General features: G+C 51.9%; 2 protein-coding genes across 4 annotated transcripts in view; one reads left to right on the forward strand and one right to left on the reverse strand.

Moving 5' to 3' along the window:
• Positions 1-12,359, forward strand: part of LOC144596430 (uncharacterized) — a 336,471-nt gene that overhangs the window by 204,688 nt on the left and 119,424 nt on the right. The gene's annotated exons all lie outside the window — the stretch shown is intronic.
• The window catches only part of syndig1 (synapse differentiation inducing 1), a 40,117-nt gene continuing 32,431 nt past the window's right edge, over positions 4,674-12,359 (reverse strand). For all 3 annotated transcript variants that reach the window (XM_078405746.1, XM_078405747.1, XM_078405748.1), the window contains exon 4: positions 4,674-5,345. In XM_078405746.1, coding sequence (XP_078261872.1) covers positions 5,187-5,345 — 159 coding nt within the window. In that variant the 3' untranslated portion in view covers positions 4,674-5,186. The remainder of the gene's footprint in view (positions 5,346-12,359) is intronic.

The raw sequence follows: 12,359 nt of genomic DNA on the forward strand, positions 1-12,359 counted from the left end.
CCCACACCCACTAGGGACAATTTTTACATTTACCAAGCCAATTAACCTACAAACCTGTACGTCTTTGGAGTGTGGGAGGAAACCGAAGATCTCGGAGAAAACCCACGCAGGTCACGGGGAGAACGTACAAACTCCGTACAGACAGCACCCGTAGTGGGGATGGAACCCGGGTCTCCGGTGCTGCATTCGCTGTAAGGCAGCAACTCTACCGCTGCACCACCGTGCACGCTCCTCGTGTACGTGGCCTCACTGTTTTGCTCAGAATTCCAGCATCTGCAGTTTCTTGTGCCTTCAATGACAAATATCATCTTTGATTGTGTGCTGTAATGGGTCACACATCATTGACTCCCCAATTAAAAATACTTCTCATAAACAATCCTGGATCCTAATGCCAACATATATGATTGTAAAAGAAATGACATTTTTCAGAGAATGCTGTCGGCTGGTATTTAGTGATGAGTTTTGCTGTGGACAGCCCCATGCTGGCTGATTTAATTTAGTTTCGTTTAGAGGTACAACACGGAAACAGGCCCTTCGGCCCATTGAGTCCGCACCAACCAGCGATCCCCCGTATGCTAACATTATCCTACACACACTATGGACAATTTAAATTTACACCAAGCCAATTAACCTGGAAACCTGCACGTCTTTGGAGTATCGGAGGAAACTGAAGATCTCAGAGAAAACCCACGCAGGTCACGGGGAGAACGTACAAACTCCGTACAGACAGCACCTGTAGTGGGGATGGAACCCGGGTCTCTGGCGCTGTAACGCTGAAAGGCAGCAACTCTACCGCTGCGCCACCGTGCCGCATGAATGACAACGGACACCAGGCCTCCACATGACTGAAAGACTTCTCTGCTCAGCAATGCCTTTGACTCGCTCAGGTCTGGATAGGGTTGGCAACTGTCCTGTATTAGCCGGAACATCCCGTAGTTTGGGCTAAATTAGTTTGTTCCGCTGGGGACTGCCCTTGTCCTGTATTAGGCCTGGGGGCTCTGTAGGCCCGGACAGGAAAAAATCACAGACCCGCTCAGTATTGCAAGAGTGTTTATTTTTTAAATACTTTCCTTATAGATGACAAATGTGCAAGACATTGGCCACGGGTTTCAGTGGTCCTTACGGACCTTGCAGTCTTAGTGGAGAATTCCTCCCGCCCAATGGGTTGGATGGAGACAGGGAGTCAGTCTTTGAACCCGCCATTGACCCAATCGATGGGCACCTGGCCGAATGCCCGCCATTGACCCAATCGATGGGCACCTGGCCAAATGCCCACCATTGACCCAATCAATGGGCACCTGGCCAAATGCCCACCATTGACCCAATCGATGAACACCTGGCCAAATGCCCACCATTGACCCAATCGATGGACACCTGGCACGATGTCCTCCATTGACCCAATCGATGGACACCTGGCACGATGTCCTCCATTGACCCATTCGATGGACACCTGGCACGATGTCCTCCATTGACCCAATCGATGGACACCTGGCACGATGTCCACCATTGACCCATTCGATGGACACCTGGCACGATGCCCGCCATTGACTTGGGTTTGATGGGCACCAGCTACAGACTCTCTGTAGAACCTCCATCCTTGTGAAAACAAAGCATATAAAAAAGTCCAGTGGAAGGACCAAAGGAAATCCCATCAGCAAATATTCAGAAGCTATACACATATATATATATTGCATAATAAATTAGCCAATGGGTCTATTTACATCTCTGTATATAAATGGGAGGTGTCAGTGGAAGTCCAATAATATGCATCCAATGTTGCATGCAGACAAAGCCGAGGCCGTGGTTGCTGGAGTAGGGCATTCGTCAACTGTACAGTAGAACAACAGGCCTTGTTCCTCGCCTGCATGCTTGGCGTTGGGAAGCGTGTGGGGTGGCTGAGTCCAAGGGCAGAAGTGTACTTTGGACAGACGTGTACTTTGACTGATTCCACCTTGCCTCAGTGCTGCCCTTTCTGGCTGTGACCTGGTCTCACTCATGGCGGGCGATGGTCAACAGACCATGTGTCCAGACAGGAAGGTCCTTTATCATCCTCTATCATCCTCACTTTTTTGCAAATCTTTCATCCATCGTTCTTTACCTCTCCACATCACCGTCTATATCTCTCGTTTCCCTTATCCCTAACCAGCCTGAAGAAGAGTCTCGACCAGAAACGTCACCCATTCCTTCTCTCCAGAGATGCTGCCTGTCCCGCTGAGTTACTCCAGCTTTTTGTGTCTGTCTTCGGTTTAAACCAGCGTCTGCAGTTCCTTCTCACCCAGGGAGGTACTTTGACCCATTGAGGTGTTGGTCAGTGCTGAGGGAACTCTCCTTCCTGTGTCCTGGGGAGAGAGACATTGTTGGACTTTGAGGGGTTGCGTGCGTTGGAAGCAGCTCTCTGCTGCAAGTCAGCCACACTGATGTCAAACAGTGCAGGAACTAAGGAGATCTCTCCATCTCCTGCCCCTGATGTGGAGGCATCACTGAGCAAAACACAACGTGCTGGAGGAACTCAGAAGGTCAGGCAGCATCTGTGGAGGGGATGGACAGGTGGCGTTTTGGGTTGGGTCCTTTCTTCAGACATTCAATGGATAGGCAGTATAGTTTCGTCTAGTTCAGTCTAGTTTGGAGATACATCGCGGAAACAGGCCCTTCGGCCCACCGGGTCCGCGCCGACCAGCGATCCCCGCACATTAACACTATCCTACACACATTTTTACACAGAGGGTGCTGGGTGTACAGAACAAGCTGTCAGAGGAGGTAGTTGAGGTAGGTGTCATAACAATATTTTAAAGACATTTGGGCAAGTACATGGATAAGAAAAGTTTCGATGAATTATAGACATGTATCAAAATGTCTTTTAAAAATCAAAATAGCATCCACTTCAATAATGGCCTTCATAACAAGAGGATTTGAGTATAGGAGCAAAGAGGTCCTACTGCAGTTGTACAGGGCCCTAGTGAGACCGCACCTGGAGTATTGTTTGCAGTTTTGGTCTCCAAATTTGAGGAAGGACGTTCTTACTATTGAGGGCGTACAGTGTAGGTTCACGAGGTTAATTCCCGGGGTGGCGGGACTGTCATATGTTGAAAGAATGGAGCGACTAAGCTTGTATACACTGGAATTTAAAAGGATGAGAGCGGATCTTATTGAAACATATAAGATTATGAAGGGATTGGACACGCTAGAGGCAGGAAACATGTTCCCAATGTTGGGGGAGTCCAGAACCAGGGGCCACAGTTGAAGAATAAGGGGTAGGCCATTTAGAACGGAGATGAGGAAAAACTTTTTCACTCAGAGAGTTGTGAATCTGTGGAATTCTCTGCCTCAGAAGGCAGTGGAGGCCAATTCTCTGGATGCTTTCAAGAGAGAGCTAGATAGAGCTCATAAAGATAGCGGTGTCAAGGGATTTGGGTAGAAGACAGGAATGAGGTACTGATTGTGGATGATCAGCCATGATCACAGTGAATGGCGGTGCTGGCTCAAAGGGCTGAATGGCATCCTCCTGCACCTATTGTCTATAACAGCTTCCTCTGGCAGCTCATTGCAAATACGAACTACCCTCTGAGTGAAAAAGTTACACTGAGGTCCCTCTTAATTCTCTCCCCTGTCACATTGAGCCTGTGTCCTCTAGTTTTAGAATCCTCTACCCTGGGGAACAGACTGAGTGTCCCCTTTATCCGTGCCCCTACTGGTGTTGTACACCTCAATAAGGTCACCCCTCAGCCTCCTACACTCTAGAGAATAAAGTCCCAGCCGATCCACCCTCTCCCTGTAGCTCAAGCCCGCAGGCCCAGGTAACATCCTGGTGAATCTCTGCACCCTCTCCAACTGTTGAACCCCCCCTGTAGCTGGGTGACCACAACTGTACACAGTACCCACGCGTGCGTGGTCTCACCAACGACTTGTACAGATGCATCATGATGTCCCAACATTTGTACTCAACACCCTCGCTCATGAATGCCGGTGTGCCAAATGCCACCTTCACCACCTTGCCCACGGACACACCACTGGAAGGTAGACACATAATGCTGGAGTAACTCAGTGGGTCAGGCAGCATCTCTGGAGAGAAGGAATGGGTGACGTTTCACAGAGTGCTGGAGTAACTCAGCAGGTCAGGCACCATCTCTGGAGAGAAGGGATGGGTGACGTTTTGGGTCGAAACCCTTCTTCAGACTGATGCTGGTTTAAATCGAAGGAAGACACAAAATGCTGGAGTAACTCAGCGGGTCAGGCAGCATCTCTGGAGAGAAGCGATGGGTGACATTTCGGGTCGAGACCCTTCTTCAGCAGTTCTTTTCTACACAACTCGCCACTGGAGAGGAACCTGTGTCACGGTTGGATGTTGATATTGTTGGCAGGGCAGTTGAGATATCTACACGGTTGCTCCTGCAGGCTCGTTGTTGTGCGGGTTCACGCCCAACGTAGGTCTGAGTGGGGGGTGAGGGATGGTGAGGGACAGTGTCTTCACCTCCCACCCCCCCCCCTCGCCCTCCCGGGTCCAGGCACCCTGTCTGCCCGTCCTCCCCACCCGCCCGGGGACAGGCATCACCTCCATCACCTCAGCCCTCCCACGCTCCTCACCGGCCCCATATTCCCCCCCCCCCCGGTCCGCTACTCCCCCCCCCTCGCAACCCCTCCCCTGCCCAGAGGCAGGCCCATAGCCCCCACCACTCCTTCCCCTCTCCCCACAGGTGGCTGGCCTTGGGCAGGTAGGTCCCGTATTTTTGGCTAACTAGGTTTGTCCCATATTAGGCCCAGGGGGTGCTGTAGGCCCGGACACTGTAGGCCCGGACACTGTAGTTCCGGACAGTGTAGGCCCAGTCACTGTAGGCCCGGACACTGTAGGCCCGAACAGTGCAGGCGCCGCCAAATGGAGGTTGTGTAGCAACCTGCCTCAGGGCCCGGGCGGCCGCCATTGGTGAAGCGGGAGCACGTGGCTGCTGGCTGGGTGAGGTCACGTGGGGCGCGGGGCGGTGACGTCACCTTGTCCCTTATTTGGGAGTGAGGAAGTTGGCAACCCTTACCCCATCCCCAGTGCGTCCCCTACAGGTAGCTGGCCATGGACAGGTAGGCGATGAGATGCCCCTCCCCAGGCCCCCCTCCCCGTCCCTCCACTACTGGTGGCTGGCCTTGGACAGGTAGGCGATGAGGTGCCCCTCCCCAGGCCCCCCTCCCCCGTCCCTCCACTACTGGTGGCTGGCCTTGGACAGGTAGGCGATGAGGGCCACGGCCACTCCCACGTAGATGCCGGTGCCGATGGTGATGGCCAGCACGGCCAGGAAGAGTGCCCGGCGTGAGCTGGTGCTGGCCAGGTGGTAGTCACCCTTCGCCACCCCTTTGTTGGTCTGCGGGGGGGGGGGGGGAGAAAGGAAACATCAGTCACTGAGCACCCACCCCGACAACCGTGAACACACCCCCCCCCCCACCCCAACAACTGTGAACACACCCCCCCCCACCCCGACAACCGTGAACACACACCCCCACACACACCCCCTCCACCCGACAACCGTGAACACCCCCCCCCACACACACACCCCCCCACACACACTCTCCCCCCCACACACCCCCCTCACACCACCCCCCACACCCCCCCCACCCCCCCCCACACCCCCCCCACACTCCCCCCCACACACCCCCCCCACACTCCCCCGACAACCGTGAACACCCCCCCACACACACGCCCTCCCCCACCCTGACAACCGTCAACCCCCTCCACCCTGACAACCATGAACACCCCCCCCACACACTCCCCCCCACACACTCCCCCCCCCACACTCCCCCCACACACTCCCCCCCCACACACTCCCCCCACACACCCCCCCCACACACCCCCCCACACACACTCCCCCACACACACTCCCCCCACACACCCACACACACACTCCCCCACACACACTCCCCCCCCACACACTCCCCCCACACCCCCCCCCACACACTCCCCCCACACACTCCCCCCCCCACACACTCCCCCCACACACACTCCCCCACACACACTCCCCCCCCACACACTCCCCCCACACCCCCCCCCCCACACACTCCCCCCACAAACTCCCCCCACACACTCCCCCCACACACTCCCCTCCCACACACTCCCCCCCCCACACACTCCCCCCACACACTCCCCCCCCACACACTCCCCCCACACACTCCCCCCACACACTCCCCCCACACACTCCTCCCACACACTCCACCACACTCAGGGACAGCTTCTCTCCCTCTGCTGTCAGACTCTGATCATTTTATCATTTTACGTATAAAATTATAAAAGGACTGGACAAGATCGACGCAGGAAAAATGTTCCCAATGTTGGGGGGCTCCAGAACCAGGGGCCACAGTCTAAGAATAAAGGGGAGGCCATTTAAAACTGAGGTGAGAAAAAACTTTTTCACCCAGAGAGTTGTGAATTTGTGGAATTCTCTGCCACAGAGGGCAGTGGAGGCCAATTCACTGGATAAATTTAAGAGAGAGTTAGATAGAGCTCTAGGGGCTAGTGGAATCAAGGGATATGGGGAGAAGGCAGGCACGGGTTACTGATTGTGGACGATCAGCCATGATCACAATGAATGGCGGTGCTGGCTTGAAGGCCGAGTGGCCTCCTCCTGCACCTATTTTCTACGTTTCTATGTTTCTAAGTCTATCAGGCTTCTGAATGGTCCTTCCATCAGCTCAGGTACTGTCCGATTCACCTCTACCCCATTGTGGACATTGGACTTTGTCTCTGGAACTGATGCGCTACAATGCTGAGAACTATATTCTGCACTCTGTGTCTTTCTCTTTGCCCCTCTTTAGTTTAGTTTAGTTTAGTTTAGTTTGGTTTAGTTTAGAGATACAGTGCGGAAACAGGCCCTTCGGCCCACCGGGTCCGCGCCGACCAGCGATCCCTGCACACTAACACTATCCTACACCCACTAGGGTCATTTTTTACATTTACCAAGCCAATTAATGTCTTTGGAGTGAGAGAGGAAACCGAAGGTCTCGGAGAAAACCCACGCAGGTCATGGGGAGAACGTACAAACTCCGTACAGACAGCACCCGTAGTGGGGATGGAACCCGGGTCTCCGGCGCTGCATTCGCTGTAAGGCAGCAACTCTACCGCTGCGCCACCGTGACCACCCTTGAGTGAAATAGTTAGCCCTGAGGTCTGTCTTAAATCTCGTCCCTCCCACCTTAAGCTTGTACCCTCTAGTTTTAGAATCCTCCACCCCAGGAAAAAGACTGTGAGTGTTCACTTTAACCATGGCCCTCACCAGGCTTTGGTTTATTATGGTCAGGTGTACTTTGTTTTGCATGCTATTCAATCAGATCAGATATTACTACACATAAATACAATCAAGTCAAATACAGGTACTAGTGTAAACACAAGGAACTGCAGATGCCGCTTAATATACGAAAGGACAAAGTGCTGGGTAGAAAATTGGCTCCATGGAAGGAAGCAGAGGGTGATGGTGGAAGGTTGCTTCTCAGACTGGAGGCCTGTGACTAGTGGTGTGCCTCAGGGTTCAGTGCTGGACCCGTTACTGTTTGTCATCTACATCAATGATTTGGATGAGAACATACAGAGCAAGATTAGCACGTTTGCTGATGATACAAAAGTGGGCGGTTTTGAAAATAGTGAAGATGGTTGTGAACGATTGCAGCAGGATCTGGATCGATTGGCCAGATGGTTGATGGAATTTAACACAGAGGAATGTGAGCTGTTGCATTTTGGCAGGTCTAACGTGGGCAGGACCTACACAGTGAATGGTAGGGCTCTGGGAAGTGTTGTAGAGCAGAGGGATCTAGGAGTACAGGTGCATGGTTCCTTGAAGGTCGAGTCGCAGGTACATAGGGTGGTCAAAAAGGCTCATGGCACTTTGGCCTTCATCAGTCAGAGTATTGAGTATAGAAGTTGGGAGGTCATGTTGCAGTTGTATAAGACGTTGGTGAGGCCACATTTAGAGTATTGTGTTCAGTTCTGGGCACCGTGTTATAGGAAAGATGTTATCAAGCTGGAAAGGGTTCAGAGAAGATTTACGAGGAAGTTGCCAGGACCATAATGCCTGAGCTACAGGGAGAGGTTGAGTAGGCTGGGTCTCTATTCCTTGGAGCGCAGAAGGATGAGGGGAGATCTAATAGAGGTGTACAAAATCTCATGGAGGAATAGATCGGGTAGATGCACAGAGTCTCTTGCCCAGAGTAGATGAATTGAGGACCAGAGGACATAGGTTTAAGGTGAAGGGGAAAAGATTTAATTGGAATCTGAGGGGTAACTTTTTCACACAGAGGGTGGTGGGTGTATGGAACAAGCTGCCAGAGGAGGTAGTTGAGGCTGGGACTATCCCATCATTTAAGAAATAGTTATATAGGTACATGGATAGGACAGGTTTGGAGGGATCAGGACCAAGTGCAGGCAGGTGGGACTAGGGTAGCTGGAACATGTTGGCCAGTGTGGGCAAGTTGGGCCGAAGGGCCTGTTTCCACACTGTATCACTTAATGACTCTATAACTCAGCGGGTCAGGCGGCATCTCTGGTAAACATGGATTGTGACGTTTTGGGTCAAGATCCTTCTTCTGACTGATTGTAGGGGGGAGAAGAAAGCTGGGCAACTCGTCTGCCCACTCCACCACCCCTGGCAGTGCGTCTCACGACCCACACATCTCCATTACACTTCCCACCTCTCACCTTCTAGCTGTGCCCTCTAGTGTTGGACATTTTGCACCCTGGAAAAAAGGTTCTGAATGTCTACCCTATCCAACATGACATTCCAAGTCTTGTACAATAAGAGTCTCAGGATCCTGACCTGAAACATCACCTATCCATGTTCACCACAGATGCTGCCTGACCCGCTGAGTTACTCCAGCACTCTGTGAAACGTCACCTATCCATGTTCTCCACAGATGCTGCCCGACCCGCTGAGTTACTCCAGCACTCTGTGAAACGTCACCTATCCATGTTCTCCACAGATGCTGCCCGACCCGCTGAGTTACTCCAGCACTTTGTGTCTTGTTTTGTAAACCAGCATCTGCAGTTGCTTGTATCCACATGCCAACTGGTGTACTCAGTGCCTTGGCTTCTGAAGGCAAGCCTGCTGAATGCCTACTTCACTACGATACCTTTCTGGTCCTGAGAAAGCACTTCCTTGGCGAGCAGTGAAAGCCACTCACTGATTGTTTCCCAGGCTGCGCTGGGCCTGGTTAACCCGGGCCAAACAATGATCACAGGCAGCTGCTGATATTAGATGCTGTTAAGGAGCGGGATGTTAGAACGTCTGTAAGGACACTCGGCCCATCTTGAAGTCAGAGAGTCATCCAGCAGGGAAACAGGCCCTTCGGCCCAACTCGTCCACACCGGCCAACACACCCCATCTACACTAGTCACATCTACTCACGTTTGGCTTATATCCTTCTAAACCTTTCCTCTCCATGTACCTGGAGTCTTTTAAATGTTGTTTTAATACCTGTCTCAATTACCTCCTCTGGCAGCTCGTTCCATACACAGCACCCTCTGTGAGTAAGTGTTGCCCCTCATGTTCCTATTAAACCTTTCCCCTCTCACCTTAAACCTATTTCCTCTGGGTCTTGATTCCGTTACTCTGGGTAAAAGACTTTGTAGATCCACCTATCTATTCCCATCATGATGTTATACACCCCTTATGATCACCCCTCATCCTCCTGAGCTGTAAGGAATGCAGTCCTCGCCTGCCCAACCTCTGCTGTATAGCTCAGACCCTCGAGTCCTGGCAGCACGGTGGCGCAGCGGTAGAGTTGCTGCCTTACAGCGAATGCAGCGCCGGAGACCCGGGTTCCATCCCCACTACAGGTGCTGTCTGTACGGAGTTTGTACGTTCTCCCCGTGACCTGCGTGGGTTTTCTCCGAGATCTTCGGTTTCCTCCCACACTCCAAAAACGTGCAGGGTTGTAGGTTAATTGGCTTGGTAAATGTAAAAATTGTCCCTAGTGGGTGTAGGATAGTGTTAGTGTGCGGGGATCGCTGGTCGGCGCGGACCCGGTGGACCGAAAGGGCCTGTTTCCGCGCTGTATCTCTAAACTAAACTAAACACACACCAACTCTTCACAGCGATGAAATGTGGAGGGGTACTTAGCAACCGTGTCTGTAACCAGGCAACAGGCGTATAAGTAATGCAGCAGATAATGAAGTAGTGCGCATTTAAGTGATTGGAGTCTTTTCCCAAGGCATTTGATTTGTTTCCCTGATGATGGAGGAGTTGTGGACTGACATCTACATTTATGTGCTGGATCACTTTGACTTTGCCCACCAGAGCAATGAGTGGAGAGATGGGATGTCACAGTGTCCACATTCAACATCTTCAGCCAAGACTCGACCGAGGGGAAACCGTGTGGATCAGTCCAGCACGGGAACAGGCCCTTCGGCCCACAATCTCCTTGGCTGCAGGGTTAGACATGGGGAACGACACAATACGATTCGGTTCGATAAAACTTTACTTGTCAATAGACAATAGACAATAGGTGCAGGAGGAAGCCATTCGGCCCTTCGAGCCAGCACCGCCATTCAATGTGATCATGGCTGATCATTCTCAACCAGTACCCCGTTCCTGCCTTCTCCCCATACCCCCTGACTCCGCTATCATTAAGAGCTCTATCTAGCTCTCTCTTGAATGCATTCAGAGAATTGGCCTCCACTGCCTTCTGAGGCAGAGAATTCCACAGATTCACAACTCTCTGACTGAAAATGTTTTTCCTCATCTCAGTTCTAAATGGCCTACCCCTTATTCTTAAACTGTGGCCCCTTGTTCTGGACTCCCCCAACATTGGGAACATGTTTCCTGCCTCTAACGTGTCCCAGGAGGCAAATTGATCTGCCAATAGTCATAAAACACAAGATACATGAAACATGAAATTAAAGTGACCAGTGGAAAGGATTGGGGGTGTGCAAAGATTGGAGAGGGGGGAGGGGAATCAGTCTTGGTCTCAGTCTACCCCACACCAGAAGGGGGAGGAGCTGTACAGTTTGATAGCCACAGGGAAGAAGTGGCAGCATCCTCGTAAATCTTCTCTGCACCCTTTCCATATTAATGACCTTCATCAGTCAGGGAACTCAATACCTTGACTGATGAAGGCCAATGTGCTGAAAACCTTCTTGACTGCCCTGTATATACCTGTGACACCACTATCAACGAACTATGTACCAGCACTCCTAGATCCCTCTGCTCTGCAACACTCCCCATAACTTGTTCAGGTTCAACTTCCCAAAATACAACATCTTACACTTACATAGAAACATAGAAAATAGGTGCAGCAGGAGGCCATTCGGCCCTTCGAGCCAGCACCGACATTCATTGTGATCATGGCTGATCATCCACAATCAGTAACCCGTGCCTGCCTTCTCCCCATATCCTTTGATTCCACTAGCCCCTAGAGCTCTATCTAACTCTCTTTTAAATTCATCCAGTGAATTGGCCTCCACTGCCCTCTGTGGCAGAGAATTCCACAAATTCACAACTCTCTGGGTGAAAAAGTTTTTTCTCATCTCAGTTTTAAATGGTCTCCCCTTTATTCTTAGACTGTGACCCCTGGTTCTGGACTCCCCCAACATTGGGAACATTTTTCCTGCATCTAGCTTGTCCAGTCCTTTTATAATTTTATACGTTTCTATAAGATCCCCTCTCATCCTTCTAAACTCCAGTGAATAGAAGCCCAGTCTTTCCAATCTTTCCTCATATGACAGTCCCGCCATCCCGGGGATTAATCTCGTGAACCTACGCTGCACTGCCTCAATAGCAAGGATGTCCTTCCTCAAATTAGGAGACCAAAACTGCACACAATATCTGCATTAAACTCCATCAACCATTCCTCAGCCCACCTGGCCAATCGATCAAGTTGAATTTTTGACAACTGTCTTCGCTATGTAAGAAATCTCTGAGTTTAGTGTATGGTGCCCCTTCTCCCTCCAGTTCCGACCCTCGAGTCCTGGCATCATCCTCTCTGCACCTTTTGTAGTTGAACGATGGTCAAAACCTGCGAGAAGATGAGGCAGCCTGGCTGGAAAGGATGAGCACAGCCTCTGTGGATAGTGAAAGGTCGGCCAGAACTAGGGGTTGCCAACTATCTCACTCCCAAATAAGGGACAAGGTGACGTCACCGCCCCGCGCCCCACGTTATCTCACCCAGCCAGTGGCCACGTGCTCCCGCTCCACCAATGGCGGCCGCCCGGGGCCTACATTGTCCGGACCTACAGTGGCCGGGTCTACAGTGTCCGAGCCTACAGTGGCCGGCCCTACAGTGTCCGGGCCTACAGTGGCTGGCCCTGCAGTGTCCCGGCCTGCAGTGTCTGGGCCTACAGTGTCCAGGCCTACAGTGGCCGGCCCTGCAGTGTCCAGGCCTACAGTGGCCAGCCCTAC

This window comes from Rhinoraja longicauda, chromosome 9, assembly GCF_053455715.1.
Source record: "Rhinoraja longicauda isolate Sanriku21f chromosome 9, sRhiLon1.1, whole genome shotgun sequence".
NCBI classification, from domain to species: domain Eukaryota; kingdom Metazoa; phylum Chordata; class Chondrichthyes; order Rajiformes; family Arhynchobatidae; genus Rhinoraja; species Rhinoraja longicauda.